At 39.3% G+C, this 24,817-nt stretch overlaps 1 protein-coding gene across 2 annotated transcripts in view; it reads left to right on the forward strand.

Annotated features, from left to right (window-relative positions):
• The window catches only part of LOC114654667 (protein mono-ADP-ribosyltransferase PARP12-like), a 66,325-nt gene that overhangs the window by 12,534 nt on the left and 28,974 nt on the right, over positions 1-24,817 (forward strand). The window contains exons 4-5 of one of the 2 annotated variants that reach the window (XM_051929416.1): positions 5,931-5,984; positions 6,128-6,254. In XM_051929416.1, the coding sequence (XP_051785376.1) occupies positions 5,931-5,984; positions 6,128-6,254 (181 nt within the window). The remainder of the gene's footprint in view (positions 1-5,930; positions 5,985-6,127; positions 6,255-24,817) is intronic. The other variant, XM_051929417.1, reaches the window with a different exon arrangement.

Here is a 24,817-nt window from a genome sequence, read left to right on the forward strand (position 1 = left end):
TTCTTTCTTCTGCGGTAGGTTGGCACCCTGCCCAGGATTGTTCCCTGCCTTGTGCCCTGTGTTGGCTGGGATTGGCTCCAGCAGACCCCTGTGACCCTGTTTTCGGATTCAGCGGGTTGGAAAATGGATGGATGGAATCTTCTTTCTTTCTTTCTTTCTTTCTTTCTTTCTTTCTTTCTTTCTAATAGTTGATGTGAAGGCAACAATCTTCCATCCCTCCATCCATTTAACAAATTTCCTCGTTGTCCATCATATTGTTATGCTACTTGTCACTGGTCATAGATAAAATGAGTTAACTATGTGGAATATTTTGATCAATTTTAAGAGTAGCAATTAATATTACCCTAGTTAAAATAACAAACATCCAGTTCAAATAACAAATAAGCAAGAAAGTGTTACCTAGATACAGTCTCCCAGAAAAATACTCATTTATCTTTAGTATAATGCTAATCTAAAAACACCCACACAAACCTCAAAACAAAAAGCAAAAAAATGACACACTCAAATATTAAAAAGAAAAAAACGGAAGTGTTTAACTTTAAATGCTGGTTTAACTTGAGCATAAAAACTGCTGTAGAGACAAGGAGCATCATCAGAGTAAGAGTCTCATACAGCTGGAATATGGATAAATTTCTTGTCTTCTGCCAAATATTTTACTAGTTGTTCAATTGTGTTTAGGTGGCTTGATTCAGTTGGTCTGAAGGCTAGACGGCAGGATGACTTTGATCAAGACAGCACTTAGGTGTTAACTCATGAGAATAAATAGAATAAACAGTAATATTGTATTCTAATATTATTTAAGTCATTTTCCCAATAAACAATACATAGCTACACATTGTTAGTGTCATAGGCTGTGTTTACACTAGTAGGTTTTGATGCCTGATTCAGAATTGCCGAAAAAATGTATGTGGGGTGTACATTACATGGTCTAATTGTGGCCTGAGTGTTCACATACAGTACAAGTGAACTATTTTCTGAAGAAATTATGCCTTGCATGAGGTAACAAACATGTTAACTTATTGATCCTAACCTAGTGAGTATACATGTAAGATACACTTTTCAACTTGACAAATCTGACATAACTGAGAAATCTGATGGCCAAAAACCTCTGCTTAGTTAAAGGCCATTTTTGGACAAACTACAAGACAGTAGTGGGTGGAGTGGTGGCTCTGAGGTTAGGGACCTGTGCTGGCAATTCGAAGGTTGCCGGTTTGAATCCCATAAATGCCAGAAGTGATTCTGTTGGGCCCTTGAGCAAGACCCTTAACCTGCAATTGCTCCATCCTGGGTATGACACTGAGCACACTCACTCAGGCATATGTGGCAAATTTAGAGGTGAAATTAATAAAACACATGCATCTTTAGATAACGGGAGGAAACCAGAGCACCTACAGAAAATGTCACATAAATGGAGAATTTCATACTCCATACAGTGGCACTCCAGCCACTGTAAAACACCTCACACTGTTCCATTCCATTCTAACTAGTGCGGTGCTGAGGTGTCGCCCATTGCACGGCTGCACTCGGGTCCTAATTTGGGATTCTGAGGTGGTTCATCATGTGGTGGGTGCAGCAATGTGCTGTATCAGTGCATGCTCCCAACCTCTCTCTCTCTGTAAGACCACTAATCTATTGTATTTAACTGGAAAATACCCCCTCCTAAAGAGTAAATCCCCATAATGCAAATCAAATAATCAATTATAAAGTTCCAACAAGTCTGAACACTGTATCTAAAGTAATCTAATTCAGTTAAAAAAAATATAATCCCTCCTTTAATGCTGTCTATAAAAAGGCTTAAATGCAAAGTCTTGTGCTTGCAAACTCCCATTCTAATTTACAAGGCAGAATTAAACAGCTTCTTTGTCTATCTTTATCCACCTTTATGCGCAAAGTAGAATACGTTCACTACCCAGATTTCCCCTGTTTAAGGCCCTGTCCACAAGGCAGAATTAAACAGCTTCTTTGTCTATCTTTATCCACCTTTATGCGCAAAGTAGAATACTTTCACTACCCAGATTTCCCCTGTTTAAGGCCCTGTCCACATGAACATCTGAACTGAGCATTTTTCTGCCATCTATAGTGTCAAGTGAGTGTGGATCGAACGGCAAGTGTTTTTCTGCTCATTGCAGTGAATCAAACTATCCACTCTGGACAAACCAGCATATTAATTCTGTTAGACCTCAGTGCAGCATTTGACACTGTTAGACATGACATCCTACTGTCCAGAAAGGAGAACATGCTGTGTATCTCTGGCACTGCCCTCCAGTGGTTCAAGTCCTATCTGACTGATAGGCAAGAGTTTGTTAGTCTTGGCAACAGCAGATCCAGCTCAGCGCCAGTCACACAAGGAGTCCCTCAGGGCTCTGTCCTCGGTCCTCTGCTTTTCTGTATTTATATGCTTCCCCTTGGCCATATTATCCGTAGTTATGGATTGGGTTATCATTTTTATGCAAATGATACTCAGCTCTACTTCAATGTTAAAAGTGGAACTTCATCAGGGCTTTCTCAGCTCACAACCTGCCTTAGTGAAATTAAAACCTGGATGGAGCAGAACTCTTTAAAATTAAATTGCAATAAAACTGAACTCCTGCAAATTGGGACTAAAATGCAACTTAATAAAATGAGCTCCTTCCCAGTCCATCTTGGCAGTGATCTCATCAGACCTGCCTCTACTGTAAAAAATCTTGGTGTCATTTTTGACTCCTCCCTCACTTATTCCACCCACATAAATCACATTAAGAAACTTTCTTACTTTCACCTCCGTAACATATCCCGTATTCGCTCCTTCCTCTCCTTCTCTAATGCTGAGAAACTTGTCCATGCTTTTATCACATCCCGCATCGATTACTGTAATTCCCTACTGGCAGGTGCCCCTTCTAATCTTATATCACAGCTCCAGCTTATTCAAAACTCAGCTGCAAGAGTCCTTACTCGAACCAGCAGCAGCGAGCACATCACACCCATCCTGCTCCGCCTTCACTGGCTCCCTGTGTCCTACAGAATCGAATATAAAATCCTACTAATAACCTACAAAGCTTTAAATAACCTCGCGCCAAACTACATCAGTGACCTTCTCCATCACTATGTGCCTGCCCGCCCACTAAGGTCCTCTGATTCTGGTAATCTTGTTGTGCCCGTCACTAATCTACACTCCGTGGGTGACAGGGCCTTCAGCTGTATAGCGCCCAGACTCTGGAATGACCTACCGAAATTAATCAGGTCAGCTGACTCCATGAATTCTTTTAAAAAACAACTCAAAACTCATCTGTTTATTAAGGCTTTTAGCTCTACTTGACTTTATTACCCTTCTCTCAGTTTACTTCTCTGTCAAGATGCTCATGTAACCTGTATGTGTGTGTGCTAGACCATCAATTATGTTGTCTGTTTTTTTTTCAGAATTTACTGTCTTAATCTTCTTTATTTATTATCTGGTTTGTACAATGCTATATACTGTATATTCTGCCATTCTTTATTATATTCTGTAAGTGCCTTGAGCATGGGAAAGGCGCTATATAAATAAAATGTATTATTATTTATTATTATCAAAAAAACGTCACATGCAGCTTTTTATTGGAGTCAATTTCTGCCAAAATCCCGATGAGTGCGAAGAAAACATCTGTATTGTGTTTACATGTCATTCGTTTAACGTTCTGGAGGACCGGATATGTCCCATGATTACGTGTGTGTGTGTATATTAGCAAGCTTCATCTACCTCCTCCCGACTCTGGCTCCTCAAATGGAGTGATGCTGCCCCTTTTATAGGGCATGCCAGAAGTGCTCCAGGTGTTCCCAGATCTTTTTCTGGCAGCACTTCTGAGTGTGGGCTCAGAAACTGTCCAGGGGAGATGCCCTCTCGTGTTCTGGGGGAGGTATTGCCCTGAAAATGCTCTTTCCCACCGGTCCTTTCATAAAAAGGGGCGTCCCGGCCGGGTAAGGGCCCCGGCCATCCACCTCAATATATATATTGTAGACATTATTATAGACATTTAAACACATTATCAACAAAATAATAATGATAATAATGGAGAATTCAAAACAGTTTGTAGGTTTGTGTTAATGACGTAACTTTAGCTACTATGGAAAACTGATGACAGTTGGTGAGTGCATATGCGAGTACTGTTTGAATATTGCTTATCTCTAGGTGACAAGTAGCCTCACTTCAGGGCTAACATTGACTCGCATATTGGTTGACCGATGTGCAAAATATTGTTGTACCAGCTGCAGTAGGCAATCAAAATTCAAAACTGACATCTAACAGCATTTGAAGAACTTGTACAGAAATCGTTGCATTTCTTCATAGATTACACACATGCTGTGCTGTAAGAAGGTGAACCCAGAATTTTAAGACAAGGAGGTCAAGGTCCAGGTCAAATAAGCTAACTGTTCCATATTTCACAAATCCAATGAAGGAAGAACATCAAACCCCAGGTTAAAACACTCTGGACTGCCTGATAATTGCCCCCCACAGGAGAAAACACAAAAGTACAATATGGGCTACAGATTGGCATTTACCACAGGCAAATGTATGCGTATGTAACGTCATATTGAAGTCAATTAAGCGCCACTACAGAATGCAACTTAAATGCCTAGGTCGCCCAGAGCGCATTATTTTAACCAAGATTTAAATGCCCATGTGGACAGGGCCATAAGGAATGTCAACATTTTATTTTCTTTTTGGAAAAATGTGAATTAATTTTTCTTTGTATTGAGGGTGGGTCAGAGGTGTGGTTCTTATTTAATATTACGTCACAAAGGTGTGCATGATTGATTTATTTGTGAAATCCCTGTATTTTAGTTTACATTAGAAGATCAGTTTTACATGCTTTGCAATATGTATCACCATAAACAAGCATACACCAGGTTTCTTAATCTGAAAGAAATTTGCATGCGAGTTAAAGCTTATTTGTAAGAGGAGATTCATAAGTCATATAAAGTGACAAGGGACAAGAAAAGAATATTGTACTGCCATAACAAGCAAGCATGTGAAAATTATATTAAAAGTGTATATGCTTAAGAAGTGTTGCTAAGTCACCAAGAGAACTCAAAGAGAACTGTTAGAACCAAAGTGGAAAATGGCAAGCCAAAGGACAGGCGATAAGCTGGGAGATTCAAGATAAGTCAGGGACAATAACTCTTAATTTCTTCAGCCCTGTCTGCACTAAGCACACAGATATTTGTTCTGAGGGATTAGAGAAACTTGGATGCCAGCTGTAGCACTTTGCCATCATAAAACGCGGTGATACAATGATGTCACATGGTAGCAACAGGTGCTATCATCACCAACAATAGGCATGGCTATAGATGGCTGCAAAAACAAAGAAAAAATGTTAATGTCCACAATAAAGTATTTATAGAAATCAACAAAAATAAATAAGAAAATATCCCAAAGAGGCTCGGCAACTCAGAATTGGCTGTGTGAGGGAGTGTAGGTGTGTGCATGTGTGTGTCCTGTAATGAATTGGTGTCCTGCTTAGGGTTGGTACACAATTCACTGTGAACTTACACTAGAAGGCTTATTAATTAAATATTCTTCATACAATACTTCACTTTCTTTTAATTGATGATTTAATTTAATCAGAGTATGTTTTACCCACATTAATGAATATGCTCAAGCTTTCTCTGTGTTTTAGTAGAATCACTTGTGCTTTTATCTAGCAGTGATTATATTTTAAAGGAAGAAAAGCAAACAGAAAATGGTTAGATGGACACGGGGAATCATAAACAGATCAGCTCAGCAATCTTCTTTCTTCTTCTTCTTCTTCTTTCGGCTGCTCCCGTTAGGGGTTGCCACAGCGGATCATCTCAGCAATAAAAAGCAGAATTAAGATATTGAGGGAAAAGTAAAACGCTTAAGGTACAATATATTACATACCCATTGCAAAATAAAAACTGTCAGTTCTTAATAAGTTCTAACAAAATATTTCTCTCAGCAGGTAAAACTGAGATCTGCTTATTCTTTGTAAGAAAAGATTGCAAACATGGAAGTAAGTATGTGTTTTATTCATTTAAAATATGTTGTATAAAATATTTTAAATAGCCTTGCTACAGATTTAGAAACATTTAATTGTTACATTGTAGGACCCTTAATTTGAAGTCTGAATCATTTGATCTTTTGCTTGTTTTTTAGACAAATGTTTTGAAGCACACTATCGCATGCCCTACCAGTGGCAGGTATGGGATGGCCTATGCTGGTTAGACCTCACAGACAATGAACAAATTGAAAAGGAATTTTGTAATCCAGCTAGAACTTGCAGGTTTGTAATAATTTTTCAAAAACAGTATTTGCAGCATTTAATTTGAAATAATGTATGTTCTTGGTAAAGACCGAATACATTAGCATAAAGATTGGATACATTAGGGTATAAAATGGAACATGTAATAGTAATTAGTGACTCTTTTGTGCTTTTTAATAGTTAACATGCTAAACAATTGGTTGAATCTATTTTGGATGTCACAGTGCCATGGTGGTTCATGCAGCTATCTTACAGAATCTTAGTCCTTGTCTCAAATCTCAGTCCATATTCTATTTGTATGGAGTATGTAATTCTCCCTCTGTCTATGGGACATTTTCTCTAGGTGCTCTGGTTTTCCCCCATTTTCTAAAGATGCATGTGTTTTATTAATTTCACCTCTAAATTTGCCACATATGACTGAGTGAGTGTGCTCAGTGTCACAAGCCAACTGTGGAACAGACAGCTTGCTAGTAGTTTGGTGCTGACTGGGACCAAAGGTAAAGTGAGAGGCAAAGTAAAACAAACAAAAGCACAGTGGTGGCAGCCGATCTTAAACTATAAAAGGGTGATTTATTCAAAAACAAGCTCAGTTCATTTGAACAGTTCTTAAAGTGATAAATGTATTAAGAATACAGTTCAAGTCCCATAAAAAGTAGACTGACCTCTTCCCTGGTTGGCTTCCACCTTCTATCTAGAGAAAAATACCTTATTGAGGTCCCATAAGTAAAGCATACACTCAGAAGTGAGTATGGATATACATTGAAAGCAGGTAAATGTTACGCAAGTTGATTTTGTTTGAAGGTAATCATTGTGACTATAAAAATGAAGTCGGTGCGTTTCTTAAATCACACTAAAATTGCAATGCTGTAAAAAAAAACTTCTTCTTCTTTTGGCTGCTCCCGTTAGGGGTTGCCACAGTGGATCATCCATCCATCCATCCATTTTCCAACCCGCTGAATCCGAACACAGGGTCACAGGGGTCTGCTGGAGCCAATCCCAGCCAACACAGGGCACAAGGCAGGAACCAATCCCGGGCAGGGTGCCAACCTACTGCAGCACAGCGGATCATCTTCTTCCATATCTTTCTGTCCTCTGCATCTTGTTCTGTTACACCCATCACCTGCATGTCCTCTCTCACCACATCCATAAACCTTCGCTTAGGCCAGGCATGTCAAACTCACTATCATTGGTGGGCCGCTTCGACTGCCATACGTGCATCAGCGGGCCGTACTGTAACAAATACTATTATACAAAGTTACTGTAGCTTTCTTTCCAATACTGAAAACTTTAAAAAATGTAACGCTTAAAGTTTAAAGAAAAGCACTTTATTTCCATACAATCTCCCTACAACAGCATACAATTAAGAGTCTTAGCCTCTTAGCTAGGTCCTTATATTATTATATTATATTCATTATGTTATATTCATTGCTTATATAGGAATCTAACAGTCTGAGATCTATTTCTTTTGTCCCGACACTTGGCATCTCTTGTTAGTAACCAGTTCGTCAATATCTGGATTGAAATCTTGTGCAGCTGCAACTTTTATGAGGGATGAAAGATAGTGATGGGCGTAGTAAAGCCTCACGAAGCATCAACATGTTTGAAGCAATTGTGTCGGAAATCGTATCAAAGCTTCGAAGCATTTGACACTCACCTGTCTAGGGACACCTCCTGGGCATTTTCATTAACGTTACACAAACTCATGATCCACTTCAATGACGTCTGTTACAACTCTTATTGCTTTTATTTTTTCGCTGCTACAGACCGACAACGAAAAGAAGGGTTCGTCAGCAGTTTCTAGTGTCTGATGTCAAAAAAATATAAATATAACTAACGCCGACAGGCAGAATGCACCATACGATAGCAATAGTTAAACAAAATAAGACGCCTCACTCATGGATCCCCGGCTCTTTCAATGAATATTTACTTTTGCACTGTATCATTATAATCGCTCCTGTTATTAGTATTATACTTAACCCTCATCTTTTCTTGAGATCACATTTAATAGCCTTAAATGTTTTCTTTGTTCAGACTTAATTAAAACGGAGTAGACAGAGAATAAAGGTTGATCCTTGTACTTTGCCATGATATTGGTAAGCACATTTGAGAAAGAAAAGGTGAAATCCTTAAATCACAGATGTTATTATTTGATCAAGTATTGAAATATTTAATTTATTAATACTTTACAATATTTTGTGGAGCTCAAAAGTACCGAGTTCGCTACGAAGAAAAGACGCCGTCAGTGGCTCAACTAACTAAGGTGGTTGCTTTTCAAATTCTGAGTGTAGTGCTTAGCCTGAGTTCGATCCGAATTAAAGACTCATCATAATTAATAATAATTAAAAAAATAATCTGGAGTGAAATCTTTATAACCAATTTGAACTAAATAATTTTGAGAGATACTGTGGAAGGATCGTATAAGAGATCTGTTCGGGAATCATCCCCACTTAGAATCACCATCAAAATGCAATGACTAATTGCGTAAGGCAGTTCACGTATTTACAATAATTCATCTTCTATTCATTGCCATTTGACGTCCATGAACCCCTCCATTGAATAAGGTGATAACAAACCCACTGTGGTAGATCAGGTTGAATTTGCTCTGCTGCACCAAACATTCAAAGGTGTCAATCCGGAGCAGGTGAGAGAGGCTGAGAGGCACGGCGCAGATCAGTCACCAACACACAGACACACACGGGACACTCCAAGGTGAGTATTGCATGTGTCAAGGTCGGCATTAAAGATCCTCTTGAGTGCTGAGGCAACAAAAAGCAGCGGGATAAACAAATCTGGACCTGCTGTCGAAAAAGCATTTGCTTTTAACAGCAGCATCCCTCCCTCGTGAACACATCTTCAAGGTCCGGACAGGCGATCAGTAAAAAGTTGTCTTAGTCACAGCACAGTGCAATAATAAAACATTTCCTAAAACACATATGAGAGCTGTCCAGTCTGTATCATTCCTAAGCAATCTTCCAGTTATAGAGGCGCAATCCCAGTTACTAACACATTTACTGTGTAGCTCTCCCCACCCACACCCAACACTCAAAGTAAGAACACATTCCACCTTATTAATTTAATATTTAAAAATTTAAATCGCTAAACCCTCCATCAACAACTACAATAACAGTTGAAATTGACACTCAAATATTTTTTTTTTGTTATAGACATAAAACAAGATGCCCATTTCCATTTGATATATCTTTACTAGTGTTCTCGCCTTGCTTGCTCTCGGTCCACGGTGGAATTTGCTGTTAAATGAAAATAAAAGAAAAACAGACTGTTTTGGGTGACAATTCACACTCGGTGGATGTGGGACCCGAACCCACACAAGCCTTATTATGGAGCGGCAACGCTACCGCTGCACCACTACTGTTTTCAGCAGAGTGGATGTATAAAATGTATGTTTTTTTATGTATGTATGTATGTATGTATGTAATGAAGACGAAAACAATTATATATAGATGTATACTATATGACATACAGTACGTTCAGTGTTGCATGAAAACATTGCATTAGGCGAAGAATGAATGGATATTTATGAGAGTATTATAGTGAGAGATGTGTCATCACCCGTATTACTAAAGCTCTTCTTTGCAGCATTATGCATTCTTCAAGTCGGCATTTGTATGATGTATAATTTATAATTTTATTTTTTGCCACAAAGTATTATCGGGCACAATCATTTAACATGTATGGATCATCCACAAACATTCATTTCAATGGGAATTCTGTAGCGTTTTTGAACTCTGTTGATGCCATATGTACTTCAAACAGGAGCTCGATGAATAATGATTCAAAGCACTAAGCAGACATGCACACTGGAATCATCAAGCTTGGTTAGAAGCAGTGAGCAGACATGCGTAGTACTGAGATTGCATCATGACAGGGCTTCGAAGCCTCGAACATGCGCACTGTTTTAACAGAGGCTTCGAGGCCTCGAGCAGACATGCGTAGTACTGAGATTGCGTCATGACAGGCTTCAAATGGGGCTTTGAAGCCTCAGACATGCGTAGTACTGAGGTCATGACGGGACTTCGAAACCTCAGACATGCGTAGTACTGAGATTGGATCATGACAGGGTTTCGAAGCCTCGAGCAGACATGGTCACTGGTTACTGAATCTTTGTGAAGCCTCAGCACACTCAAAGGCATTGACCTCTATATTTTGAGAGTCTATCTGACACTTAACTATCTAGTTATATTTTGTAATTCGTATTGACATTACACACTTCAGTTGATATAGTTAAACTACAATTCAGGTAGTTTCTGAGAATTAATTATTGTTCTTGTGGATTGCTGTGATTTCCTTTGTCTGATACATAGTATCAAAGATATATTGTCATATATCAACTTTATATATATAAAAAGATTAGGTAAATCGTGCAACCTTTTTATGGAACACTTAATTTTGTTCAAAACTGTATGTCATATAGTATACATCTATAAATTTTTTCATCTTCATTAGGAGAATACAACAATGATACTCTTGTGTCAATTAAACCAATTTAACGTGTATATGTCAAACAACATATTTCTTCATCTGCCGCAGTAAGAACAGTTGAAGGTTGGGATGCCGTAGTCGGGCAGGGGGCACAAGTCCCTAATTATATTGTGTATGTAAAGAGTTATGCTGTAAAACGTAATAAGCTTCATATTTGTGTGTTTGGAGACCCTGGTGTCGTACTGAATTTGTATTGTAGAAAAACAAACTACTGTGCAGCATGCCTAAATGTGTCTTTTCGTTTCTGATCGCTATACAGCACTTCCATCTTGGGAAAATTCGCTATTAACAATTTCAGCCAGTCAGTGCCTTCTAAACATGCAGAATGACAGTGTGAACCTTTATTGTAGCGGCGCAGTATCTTCGTTTCAGTCAGTCATTGTCCTGTTAGACTATTTACTGTTAAGTGCTGCTTGAGGTACCGTTTAAAGTACAACAGGTAGCCTACGTAGTTCTTAAATTGATATTGAAATGCAGACACAAGTCTCCTAAATTATTTATTGAAATGCCTACATTTACAGTGTCCGTTTTAGGAAGTCGTAGTTTTTACTTGTTCCCGTTATTAGGAATTATAATTTCTCAGGGTCACATATTATTCGTTACTACTCGTGAGTCCCGCATCATTGAGATTCTGTTTTATATTCTATATAAGCAAACTTTTTAAAAGGAGCGTTAATTGAACTGACTATAGCAGACTTGTCATCTTCTTAAAATGACTTTATTGATTTGATATTGACAATTAATCATAAGGTCAGAAATCAAGGAGGCTGTGAGCTTGCATGGACTGTGCTGTTTCTTTGTTTTCGTGACATCGTGTCAGTAGAGGGTGCATGACGTTAACAATGCATTCTGTAATAAATGACAGCGCACACGCTTTTTGATATTTCCTAAAGGGCAATGTGTCTCAGTTTGCTCATTAATATACTGTATTTTGACAGTGTATTTTAGTGAGAATGATTATAAACATATTACCCATGTTCATCTCCCATGTAGATATGTAACGTTTGGTGAGAATAAATACAAAAGTAACAACACATATAACAGTTATGTTGCATTATTTATGATTAACAAAATTCATAGTTTATCTGAACTGTTCTACTTATATAGTCAATTTACACTTCTGAAGGTGTACATTGTCGGTATTCTCCATTGTATTTGCCCCCCAGTGTAACGTGTGCCAGTGCAACTGTGGGGTGGCAGATGAGCTCACGTAATGGGTGACAAGGCACATCCTCACCCTGGCTCTTGTCATGAATATTTCCATCTTGTGCTTTTTCTCGTTCCTGCCAGTTTACTATTATTATTGGACACGTATGTAGAGGAAATGTGTGTCTTATTTTATGTCTACGAAAGGAAGGACGGTAAAGCCTTGAATGAAACGGAGTGTTGATGCTTTGTGTAACAAGACAGGTTAAGGAGCAGGGAACATTAAACGTGTCAGTGACTGCAGGGGATTGTGGAACTGGAAGATGGTTTAAGAATACAGAAACGACAAAAGCTTAGTCTTTCAATAATTCTATTTACATCAATGATTTACTCTGTTGTGTTGCAGTTCGGAAGATTACTTATTTACCCTCCCAGCGCAGCCTTTGATAAGATGCATTCAGAAGGAAATGATGTTGCTGACAAAGTCAGGTGCTTTTTTGAAAGTTTGGCTTCAGATGTGCTTATCCAGCTGCTCCTTCTTGTCAGTACTTGAGTGATCTTTATGTTCACTTCTGGATGAATTCACAAAGTTTCTTTACAACTTTTTTGTCTCATTGACACAGAAATCCCGAGGCTTTCCTAAAATTGCAGAAGACACTGTTGATGGCACTGATTCTGTTTTAAAGACAGTTGTGATTAGTTATGCAGCACACGCTTTTACTCACATTGCTTTTTGGAAATCAATAATACAAATCAGCTACAGATCTGGGAATCACTAAATAGTAAAAATGTTTAATGAGGAGTGTCTTGCGCATATACTGGTGCAATGACCACGTCCGCTTTAGTGAAGCGTTTCTTAGCCTCTCTGATATGATCGACATGGGGTACAATAGATTCTGGATTGTTATAATACGTGCTACCTTACGCAAAATATGCTCATTACTTTGTTACAGATTCTAGGTGAACACGATTCCACACCAAGGAAAAAGGTGCCCCACGTAAATCATTCATAATGTCTCCAAAATATATTTGTTAACTTACAGACAAGTACTACATAACTGTTTTATGCAAAATCCTTATTTCAACATATGCGAGCCCCAGTTAGGATTTGAATTCGGGTTAGCGCACCTTATCGCTGTAGCACGGACAACTGCTTTTACGCTTTGAGCCAAAGCACTTTAGCAGACTAGTGAGTGACCAAATCGACTGCTGACTGCACAGATATCAATGATGTCATTACGTGAGCGTGCCTCAAAATCACATGATGGGCGCATTTGAAACAAGCCTCGAAGCGGTGCTTCAAAAGCTCAACACAGTGTCGAAACCTCAGTATAGAGCAGCCCATCACTAATGAAAGGTGCTCGACAGTTGTTGGGTTTTGGTAGCTTTCATTAACGAAAACAATTGCTTATAAAGGTAAGTGCATACATAGACAGTACTCTCGATGCCAACTTACAGATCTGCACATACGAGAGTGGCAGGTAAGCATACAAGCCTGGCACACCTGTTGTATTTTGCCTTCAGAATAGAATCTGACTGCAGTTCAATCAATTCCATCTGGATATTCTCAGGTGCATTCTCAACGTTGTAAGAGTATGGTGATGTAAACAGCGCAAAGTCCTGTTCGTGTGAACTGAAATTACGAAAACGCTCACTGAATTCATTGCTCAGTAGTTCAAGTTGGAAAACAAATCCTCCAAAAATCAAATTTTGCTTTACTAAGTTTACTTGAAAGTTTATATTGTAAAATAATCCGATATGCAAAAAGCTTCCTGACCTACACTAATTTTACAAACTCAAAATCACAAAAATGTGTTAATAAACAACTCACCAACTTCTCGCGTCCACTTCAGATCTTCAGCTGTAGTCTGCACTAACTGTTCGTTACAATACTACCACAAAATTACATAAAACTAGAGCAAAAAAACGTGAAAATATAGCTACTACTACTCGTGATGGTCATTTCTGCCCAGTGGCCAGTCTCAGCAGCCCAGCCAGTAGTGTAGCCTACCAGGGGCGGCTCTAGGCTCGTGGCGGCCCTGGGCAGAGAAAGAATCGGTGGCCCCTTTGCCTGCCAATGTCAATATGGTATCTTATGCACGGTGGATGGCCATGTCCGTTGCGGACACTTCATAGCCACCTCGTGCTCATGAGATGCTTCTATATGCGCGTGTCCGTAACTTGAAAACCAAGTGGCGGCCCATGATATTCTCATTACGGCAGAACGTTATAATACATATAGCTTACTGCTCTGACTCGAGCGACATTAGTAAATGCAGCGTACTAATTAACAAGAAACACAATGTTTTTCGGCCACATTGCCGTCAGCTGTGTCGTTATTTTCTCTTCAGTTGCGACGTCGCAGCTCAATAACTTTGGACAAGGCTCGTGGCTATACCAGCAGAAAACGTTTCCGGTACCGTAATGCCATGGGAAAACGCGCTTTTGTCAGAAGGCAGAAGTAAGAAAAGTCAATAAGTAACGCCGAAGATGCAGAATGATTCAATCAAAAATGATAGTAATCATTTTGTACAAGTTTAGTGCTAACTAGGATCTATCATGCGGGCCGCGTGTTTGACATGCCTGGCTTAGGCCTTCCTCTTTTCCTCTTCCCTGGCAGCTCTATCCTTAACATCCTTCTCCCAAAATACCCAGCATCTCTCCTCTGCACATGTCCAAACCAACGCAATCTCGCCTCTCTGACTTTGTCTCCCAACCGTCCAACTTGAGCTGACCCTCTAATGTACTCATTTCTAATCCTATCCATCCTTGTCATCCCCAATGCAAATCTTAACATCTTTAACTCTGCCACCTCCAGGTCTGTCTCCTGCTTTCTGGTCAGAGCCACCGTCTCCAACCCATATAACAAAGCTGGTCTCACTACCATGCTGTAGACCTTCCCTTTCACTCTTGCTGATACCCGTCTGTCACAAATTACTCCTGACATTCTTCTCCATCCATTCCACCCTGTCTGCACTCTTTTTCACCTCTCTTCCACACTCCCTATTACTCTGTACTGTTGATCCCAAGTATTTAAACTCATCCACCTTCACCAACTCTACTCCTTACATCGTCACCATTCCACTGATCCTCCCTCTCATTTACACACATGTATTCTGTCAATACTGTAAAAAAAAACTAATTAAATAATTTACTAGGTATTTAGTTGTGCATTATTGTACATGCAAATATAATGTAACTAGCAAAATACCCGCGCTTCGCAGTGGTGAAGTACTGCTTTACAATTTTTATTAAGAAGAAAAGTAAACCTTTTTAAACTGAGGGAAAATATACCAATAATAATTTGTTAAGGATCTCTTTGTATACCACGTTGTCAGTTCGGCCCTCCGGTTGTAATATGACCAAGCTGTGCGCTCAGCTTACTCTTGAGCATGCAACATATAGTTGGCCATGTGAAAAGCAATCTTGCCTCAAATCAATGCCAACCTTTTGTAGGGTCTGTCCTTGAGACTTATTAATTGTCATTGCAAAGCAGAGCCTTATTGGAAATTGGAGGCGTTTGAATTGAAATGGGTTTCATCGATAACTTCGCATCCAGCTTTTGAGAGTTTAAACATTCATAAACATCAAAGTGTCCACTACTCAAATCATCACCTGTGAATCTAAGATGTTTAAGAGGCATTGGCGGTTGTCCAAAGGTGTAAAATATTTGGCCATTTCGGTACACTTGAAAGCGACAAACAAACAATTCAGTGGCAGCCATCAACTCACATGCAGAACCATAGGTGAAGGTCTTAAGCATTTCACTCTTATAGTGCTCCTGTGTAGTATAATTATCTCCTGTACCGTCATCAGTCCACACCTTGAACCTGTCCCAGTCATTCAATACATAAGACACAATGTTCTTCCGGATATCAAGAGTGAGCCTGATATGGCTGTGCAATATGTAACACAGAGAATGGAAAAGGCAGTCGTCATCTCCAGGCATGGAAACCACTCGGTAAGTGACAGTTTGATCGATGGTGATCACCTCGATAGACATGTTAATGGGGGTACGGTTGGAACGATAAAGGAAATGGGTACCTGAACAATGTAAACTAAGTCTAAAATACCTACACAATAACTATAATCGTAATAAACGAACAATAAAACAGTGGAGAAGCCGTGGATTAAATAAAAAGGCTGCAGTTATCAGCAGGGAGAGGTGAATACCGTGGCGAAGCAAGGAAGGGAATGAAGAGACCGGAGCGACAGACGGCCTAATATAGGCAGGCAGCCAACTACATGGGAGGCGTGGGGATGGGGGACCCAACGCTGCCTCACACGGCGACCGAGCTGCAGGCTATGGATGTGTATATGTACGTAAGTAGGATTCAGTTAGCGTTGGGAACCTGCGTACCAAATTTCTTGAAGATGGGCCTATAACTAACAAAGACCGTTGGAAAGTTCAATATGGCGGCTGACAGTGGTGTCATACCACCAAAATAAGTATGTACATTGGTTTCGGTTAGCGCAGGGAAGCCACATACCAAATTTCATGAAGATGGGGCCATAAATAAAAAAGTTTAACATGGCAGACGTTGTTGACCGTTATGACCGTTACGCGTAGAATTTCGAAATGAAACCTACTTAACTTTTGTAAGTAAGCTGTAAGGAATGAGCCTGCCAAATTTCAGCCTTCTACCTACACGGGAAGTTGGAGAATTAGTGATGAGTGAATCAGTGAGGGCTTTACCTTTTATTAGTATAGATTAGATACTGAATGGCTCCCTGATTGTTGTTGTTTTTTTTTAATATATTAGGGGGTTCTGCCACCTGCTCGCTTCGCTCGCCCACTCCCGGGTTTAGTTAACCGGATATACAATTTTAAGAGATTGTTATTTTCATGGGAATTGTTACATATGCATTATTTTCACTTTTACTTTAAAACTTTAGTAAAAACAATATTTGGAATTAACTTTTCTTCAAGATCACATTGAATTTTGATTCCGTGTTTGGACTTACATTGTGACAACGCAATGTATAATTGCCTGTGAGAAAATATCGTTTCTTTCTCTCTAATAAATAAAACGACTTTGAATGTTTGTCCATGCTCTTTCTTCTTCGCTTAGTCTTTGACGTGTCCTCTAGAACGAGAGCTGAGAGTGCAGGAACTGTGTCTGCCAAAAGCAGACTTGTCTTGTAGTCTTGTTTGAAAACAGTTGTAAGTAGGGCGTGACTTGAAAGAATCTCATGTTAAAAGTCTCCGTCTCACGGGACTTCATACCACGCCAAAGTTTTGGAATCTTTTTAATTCTCGCTGGCAACACGAATTAGACCATCTACAAGACTCCGACTTAAAGTTTAAATCCGAACAATATATTCAATTAATTTGTTTGTTTGCACTAATGCGATCTTTCCTATTCTTTTTTTGACACTTTCGAATTTCCGTACTTCCATTATCTCTAACCTGCTCTGCATGTGTACCGCTCCAACATTTTAGAATTCTTTATGACCTTCTACTTTGTCATCAACTCTTTGTCCTTTATTTCCAGCCCAGTGAACTCGTCTCGTGGGAAGCATAAGTGTCTCTCAGAGAAAATCACGTCTCCTCTCCTTCCGAAAATTTTTTTTTATAATAGAGAGAAATATATAGATTATGACCACACGGGGGCACCACTGAGCCCCAAACCCACCAATATACCAACACCAAAGCAAATTGTGAATTCAAATGACAGTTTTATTATAACTAAATTAGAACATGTGATGTAATAATCACAGAATGCAATTCTTCCTTCCCTTCCATCCCATTTTTTTTCTCTCTCTCCTCCTGACGATTGTTGTCCACTGCCTTCCAACTCTGACCATATCTACAGGAAACTTTGCCTCTTTTATGCTGGATCCAGGAGAACTTCTGTTGACATGACACTACCAGCCAGAGGCACTTAAGGGTCAGGTGGAAATTCCCTGAAGTGAGGACATGTTCCTGCAGTTCCCCCTAGTGGCACAGATGTAACCCCGCAGGGCTCTGCTACTAGACTACAAACCCAGCCAGCCTGCTCTGTGGGCCTCTACATATGTACCATCGCCCAACAACATCTGCTGTGTCAATGAGGAAAACTGTCTATGTAATTCTCCCTCTGTTCTTCCAACAAACTGGCATCCTGGCCGAGTAATGGTTAATGAACTGTTCCGGGCTGGAATGCCAGTCCACACTTGATGTCCATCACAAGATCAACTCATCTTTTCATGTCAGCTGCAGTTGGCTTGAGTTTTCCACTCAAATTTTACAATTTCAGAATAGCTTTCTTTACTGAAAAAAATCAGCATCTTTCAGATTGGTTATATACTGTAGTTTTGATGTTTTGTAAATTACATCAATACCTCTGCGGTGGGTTGGCACCCTGCCTGGGATTGGTTCCTGCCTTGTGCCATGTGTTGGCTGGGATTGGCTCCAGCAGACCTCCGTGACCCTGTGTTCGGATTCAGCGGGTTGGAAAATGGATGGATGGACATCAATACCTTTAGTGGTGAAAGTCAGTATTCTTAGCTAGCACGTCTGCTTTCTTGTTGAAATGTGTGAAGCACACACTGTACTTCGATGAAATGCATGGAGTCCCAGACCATGGTCTCTCTATTCTGTGGCCATGGAGAACAAATCTGTTGCTTCTCTTCTGATGCGGTGATTGAATCCAGCATAAGCCAGTGCAGTCTAGTAAAGAACTTTTTTCCAGTTGCCTACAAATACAGAATTGTACTAGTGAAGCTCAACTGCTTCACTTTCTCTTATACTTCATTTTATTCAATAAAATGGGAAAGAATCCAGTAGAGTGCTGAGATTTAAGGACATAACTTGAAAGGAAAAAAGATCTGTCTAGGCACATTTGAGATTCAGCTGATTATTTCTTTTGTCTGGACAGAAGTCCCTTATTGATTAACATTAGGAGAAAACTCAGACTGAGCAAATTTTGTCTTTTGTTTTCAATTTTCATTAACATAAGATTTGTTACTCAAGGTTTTACTGCTTGTGGCTAGGCAGTCATCTGCAATTATGAACCTTTAGAAACAGCCATGAATAATAACAATCTTGTATACCAGAATTAAATTAAACTAAAATATAACTGCAGTATATGATACATGTTAAAGCAAAGTTTACATATGAACTCCTCATCTTAATGATTATAAAGTAAACGTTTATCCGCTGTGACTCCAGCAGCATACTTAAAACATTTGATTATTTAAATGTGCCATTTGCACTTTAAATGTAAAGGTAAAATGTTTTAAAATGGTTTAATACAATAATAAATGTTAAAATATCAATAACATTTATGAAAATAATCATTTAGTACTTCTTAAACCAATGAATGGCAAGCATGGTACACACAGCAACAGACTGTGGGGAAAAATTGTAATTTATGCAACTGTTTTAATCATCGAAAATGTTCCTATAAATCTCTACTTTAAATACCAATATATGCATGTACAACATTCTGCAGCCATAATGCCATAAAGATCACTTTTGCTGTAACTGGTTTGATTTCCAATAAATCTGAAATAAATCAATACTAGTGCTTTTAACTTGTGACTGGGAGAGAAATTCTTCTTAAAGATTGATGACATAGCACAGATCATTCACCACAAAACAGCAGTCACATAAAATGGCAAAACAAAGTCAAAGTTGCTAGAACTTCTTGAATTAAGTGGCTTGACAAATCTTTACTTTCAAAAATTGCAGACGCTAACTAGCACATTGCTTCACTTTAAATATGGCTGTCAGGATGTAACATCCAGTGTTGCACGACCTGCACGCACACTGAGCAAAATGTGGCTTTGTGACATCCAAACTCACCATTAATGATGTTATCAAGAGGCATCTGAATATGCCTTAAATCAAAATAAACAAAAATAAAAATAATAAACCCTATATTTCTTTTTCTCTTGGCTCCTCCTGGTAGGGGTTGCCAAAATGGACAATCTGTTTCCATATCTTCCTGTCCTCTGCATCTTGCTCTGTCACACATACCACTTGCATGTCCTCTCTCACCACATCCATAACCTCCTCTTAGACCTTGCTCTTTTCTTGTTGCCTAGCAGTTCCATCCTTAGCATCCTTCTCCCAATATATCCAGCATCTCTCCTCTGTAAGTGTCCAAACTAACACAATCTCGCCTCTCTGGCTTTGTCTCCAAACCATCCAACCTGAGCTGGCCCTCTAATGTACTCATTTCTAATTCTGTCCATCTTCGTCACACCTAATGCAAATCTTAACATCTTTAACTCTGCCACCTCCAGCTCTGTCTCCTGTCTTTTTGATAGTGCCACTTTCTCCAACCCATATAACATAGCTAGTCTCACTACCGTCTTGAAGACTTTCCCTTTCACTCTTGCTGGTACCCGTGTACCACAAATTACTCCTGACACTCTTCTCCACCCATTCCACCCTGCCTGCACTCTCTTTTTCACCTCTCTTCCACACTCTCCGTTACTCTATACTGTTGATCCCAAGTATTTCTATTCATCCACCTTCACCAACTCTATTCCCTGCTCCATCACCATTCCTCTAACCTCCCTCTCATTTTCACACATGTATTCTGTCTTGGTCATTCTGACCTTCGTCCCTCTCCTCTCTAGAACATATCTCCACCTCTCCAGGGTCTCCTCAACTTGCTCTCTACTCTAATTGCAGATCACGATATCATCTGGAAACATCATAGTCCACGGGGACTCCTCTCTGTTCTTCTCTGTCAACCTGTCCATCACCATTGCAAATAAGAAAGTGCTCAGAGCCGACCCCTGATGTAATCCCACCTCCACCTTAAATGCATCCTGCACTCATTACCACAGACCTCATCACTATCACACTTCCCTCGTACATATCCTGTACTACTCTTACTTCTCTGCCTCTCCCAACTTCCTCATACAATATCACAACTCCTCTCTAGGCACCCTGTCATATGCCTTCTCCTGGTCCACAATGACACAGTGCAACTCCTTCTGTATACTTCTCCATCAACACCCTCAGAGCAAACATCGCATCTGTAGGGCTATAGGGCTCTTTCCTAACATGAAACCATACTGCTGCTCGCTAATCATCACTTCACTTCTTAACCTAGCTTCCACTACTCTTTCCCATAAGTTCATGCCGTGGCTGATCAATTTTATCCCTCTGTAATTATTACAGTTCTGTACATCATCCTTATTCTTAAAAATCTGTACCAGTATACTTCTTCTCCACTACTCAGGCATCCTCTCACTTTCCAAGACTGCATTAAACAATCAGGTTAAAAAATCCACTGCCATCCCTCCATGCTTCCACGGGTATGTCATCTGGACCAACAGCCTTCCCATTCTTCACCCTCTTCATAGCTGTCATTACTTCCTCCTTGCTAATCCATTGCACTTCCTGGTTCACTATCTCCACATAACACATAACACTAAAATAACAAACATTACAGTTTTCATTTAATTCCCGAAACCCTTTTTTTTGTCACAAATGTGATTTAAGAATATAAATAGCTGTACATGACTTACTGTGTTATCAATCATGAAAAAGATTTAGCAGTACTGACCTCATAATATTTAATGTTACAAGTATCAGAATTCAAATAAGGAGCCTATGACATATAAAGATTTCTTCACAAAAAACTTTTATCCTTTTAACTTCTCAGAAATGCATGCTGGCTTTGTGAATATTCTATCCCAAAGAATAAGGTAATGTCAACTTTGAGCTACATGTCCAATCTCATCCTATTATTTACCAAAGCCATTGATAAAAAAATGAGGATGGGGACACAGATTATTGACAAATGGGTGGCTTTGCCTCAGCACAACACTTCACTATCTGTCTGATACAGTGCCCCAGGTGTGTTGCTCATGATCCTGAGTTACCTAAACTCTGGTATATGGAGAAGTTGCAGTTCTCTCACCTGAACAAATTTAAAAAATCCAACAGAAGTCTGGATTTTTATCCCAGCCACTGTGAAATGTTTCCATATAAATTGGTAATTACAGTCAAATGAGACCAAAAGGAACTCATTATCACAAATAGCACTTGCTTGACTTTTCACTACATTAAAAAATAGCAGATATGCAATCCTCACTTCCCTAAACTGGATTCTGTCATAAAAATAAGGGTTATTAAAAGTAACCCATTGAGTTAATGAAGGAGAATACAAAAGCAAACCACTTTCTCTTCACAAATACAGTGACCTAATAACTTTAGCTGCAGTTCAAGTATCTCTTATGCTCACAAGAAGCTCTAGGGAAGAAGATTTTAAGGTTTCTCCAGGCTAAAAATCATGTGCCTGACCCTTAGAAAAGAGCATTTTTTGTAGTTGGTGCAGCTTTACCACTGTGCCAAGTTAATTTCTGATTCTATGCTGAATAAAAAACATAATCTATTAATTATTTTTATAACTTTCTAATCAATAAAACAATGTATTTTATGTTGATACCTTTTTAACATACAAACATATGCAGTGTGCCATTTGTTTCAATTTAATGTAAACTTAAAGTTCTAGCATTGTTTCAGTTGAAAATACATATATTGGCACAGTTTTAGATTTGGTTATAAGTAAATAAATGTGAATAAAATGGCTATGGTACGTTGTGACCATGTTGCACTGTAACTGCCTATATTTGCTGCTTTTTCTAAATCTAAACTTTCCAATGATTAAAGGCTGGTGAGATGAGCCTTTAGCACTTGTGCTGACAGCATTGGCTAAACTTGTGGAGTTTGCTAGATGGAGTACACACAAATGACTATGAAAGTGCCTACCTACTAGACAAACAAGTTTTGGCTTATCGTGCTCATTCATTTTAAAGCCAAAGAATTGCCAAATTGGTCAGGTTGATTTCTTCTTAGCCACCAGTTGGCCATCTGTGCTTTTGTACATCAAACAAAGTACTTTTGTACCATGCCATAGTGCTTGGCTGTTAAAAATGAGAACACCCTGGGCCATATTTGAAAATTACAGGAAATGCAGAACAGCAATATTGGCGTAAAATGGTGTTGCCCCACCTACCATCCCCAACACTAACATTATCATTTAGCTATGTTTAAGGGGATAATAGATAATAGATGGGATTTTATCATGTAGTCATGTCTAGCCCCATTTCCAAAAATGTTGAGACGCAGTGTAAAATATAAAAAAAAACAGTGTGATGATTGCAAATAAGTTAAATCCATATTTAATTGAAAATAGAACAAAGACAACATATATAATGTTGAAACTGAGAAATTGTATTGTTTTATGAAAAATATATGCTTATTTTGAATTTGATGCCAGCAACATATTTTTAAATAGTTACGAAAAGGGCAACAAAAGACTGGAAAGGTTGTTTAATACTAAAAAACAAATACCTGGTGGAACATCTCACAGCTAATTAGGTTAATTGGCAACAGGTCAGTAGCCTGACTGGGTATAAAAAGAGCATCTCAGAGAGACTCTCACAGAAGTAAATAGAGGGAGGGTCTCACCCTCACCCTTTCACTCTGTGAAAGACTGCATGGGCAAATGGTTCAGCAATTTAAGAGTAACATAAAATTGCAAAGAATTTTGGGATTTTATCATCTTCTACATATAATATCATTAAATGATTTAGAGAGAGCGGCACGGTGGCGCAGTGGGTAGCGCTGCTGCCTCGCAGTTGGGAGACCTGGGGACCTGGGTTCGCTTCCCGGGTCCTCCCTGCGTGGAGTTTGCATGTTCTCCCCGTGTCTGCGTGGGTTTCCTCTGGGCGCTCCGGTTTCCTCCCACAGTCCAAAGACATGCAGGTTAGGTGGCTTGGCGATTCTAAATTGGCCCTAGTGTGTGCTTGGTGTGTGGGTGTGTTTGTGTGTGTCCTGCGATGGGTTGGCACCCTGCCCGGGATTGGTTCCTGCCTTGTGCCCTGTGTTGGCTGGGATTGGCTCCAGCAGACTCCCGTGACCCTGTGTTTGGATTCAGCGGGTTGGAAAATGGATGGATGGATGATTTAGAGAATCCGGAGAAATCTCAGTACGCTAGGGACAAAGCTGAAAACCAATACTGGATGGCTTTGATTTTCAGGCTCTGAGGCGCCACAGCATTAAAAACAGATAGGAGTCTATAGAGCAAATCAGTGCATGGGCTCAGGAACACTTCTGAAAACCATCGTCTGTGAACACAGTTTGTCACTGCATCCACAAATGCAAATTAAATCTCTGGCATGGAAAGAAAAAACTACAGAAACATGATCTTGAAACATTGCCACCTTCTCTGGGCTCGTAGTCATTTAAGATGGACTGAGGCAAAGTGAAAAAAGGTGCTGTGGTCTGACAAATCAAAATACGAAATTCTTTTTAGAAATATCAAATATTGCCATTGAGAAGACATCTGTTTCAAGGAAGGCCTTTCTTATTGCAGCAAGACAATGTCAAGCCACATTCTGCGCATATTACAATAGTATGTGTCCGTAATAAAAGAGTCAGGGTGCTAAACTGGCCTGCCTGAGGTTCAGACCTGTCACCCACTGAAAACATTTGCTACATTACGAAATGAAAAATATGACAAACTGTTGAGCAGCTGAAATCCTATATCAGGCAAGAATGGGACAACATTTCACTTTCAAAAATGTAGCAATTGGTCTCCACAATTCCCAAACATTTACAGACTGTTCTTAAAAGAAGAGGTGATGCAGCATTAAGTATATGGGAGATATGCCCTGTCATAACATTTTTGAAACATACAGTGCATCCGGAAAGTATTCACAGCACATCACTTTTTCCACATTTTGTTATGTTACAGCCTTATTCCAAAATGGATTAAATTCATTTTTTTCCTCAGAATTCCACACACAACACCCCATAATGACAACATGAAAAAAGTTTACTTGAGGTTTTTGCAAATTTATTAAAAATAAAAAAACTGAGAAATCACATGTACATAAGTATTCACAACCTTTGCTCAGTACTTTGTTGATTCACCTTTGGCAGCAATTATAGCCACAAGTCTTTTTGAATATGATGCCACAAGCTT

Source organism: Erpetoichthys calabaricus, chromosome 1 (assembly GCF_900747795.2).
Source record: "Erpetoichthys calabaricus chromosome 1, fErpCal1.3, whole genome shotgun sequence".
NCBI lineage: Eukaryota > Metazoa > Chordata > Cladistia > Polypteriformes > Polypteridae > Erpetoichthys > Erpetoichthys calabaricus.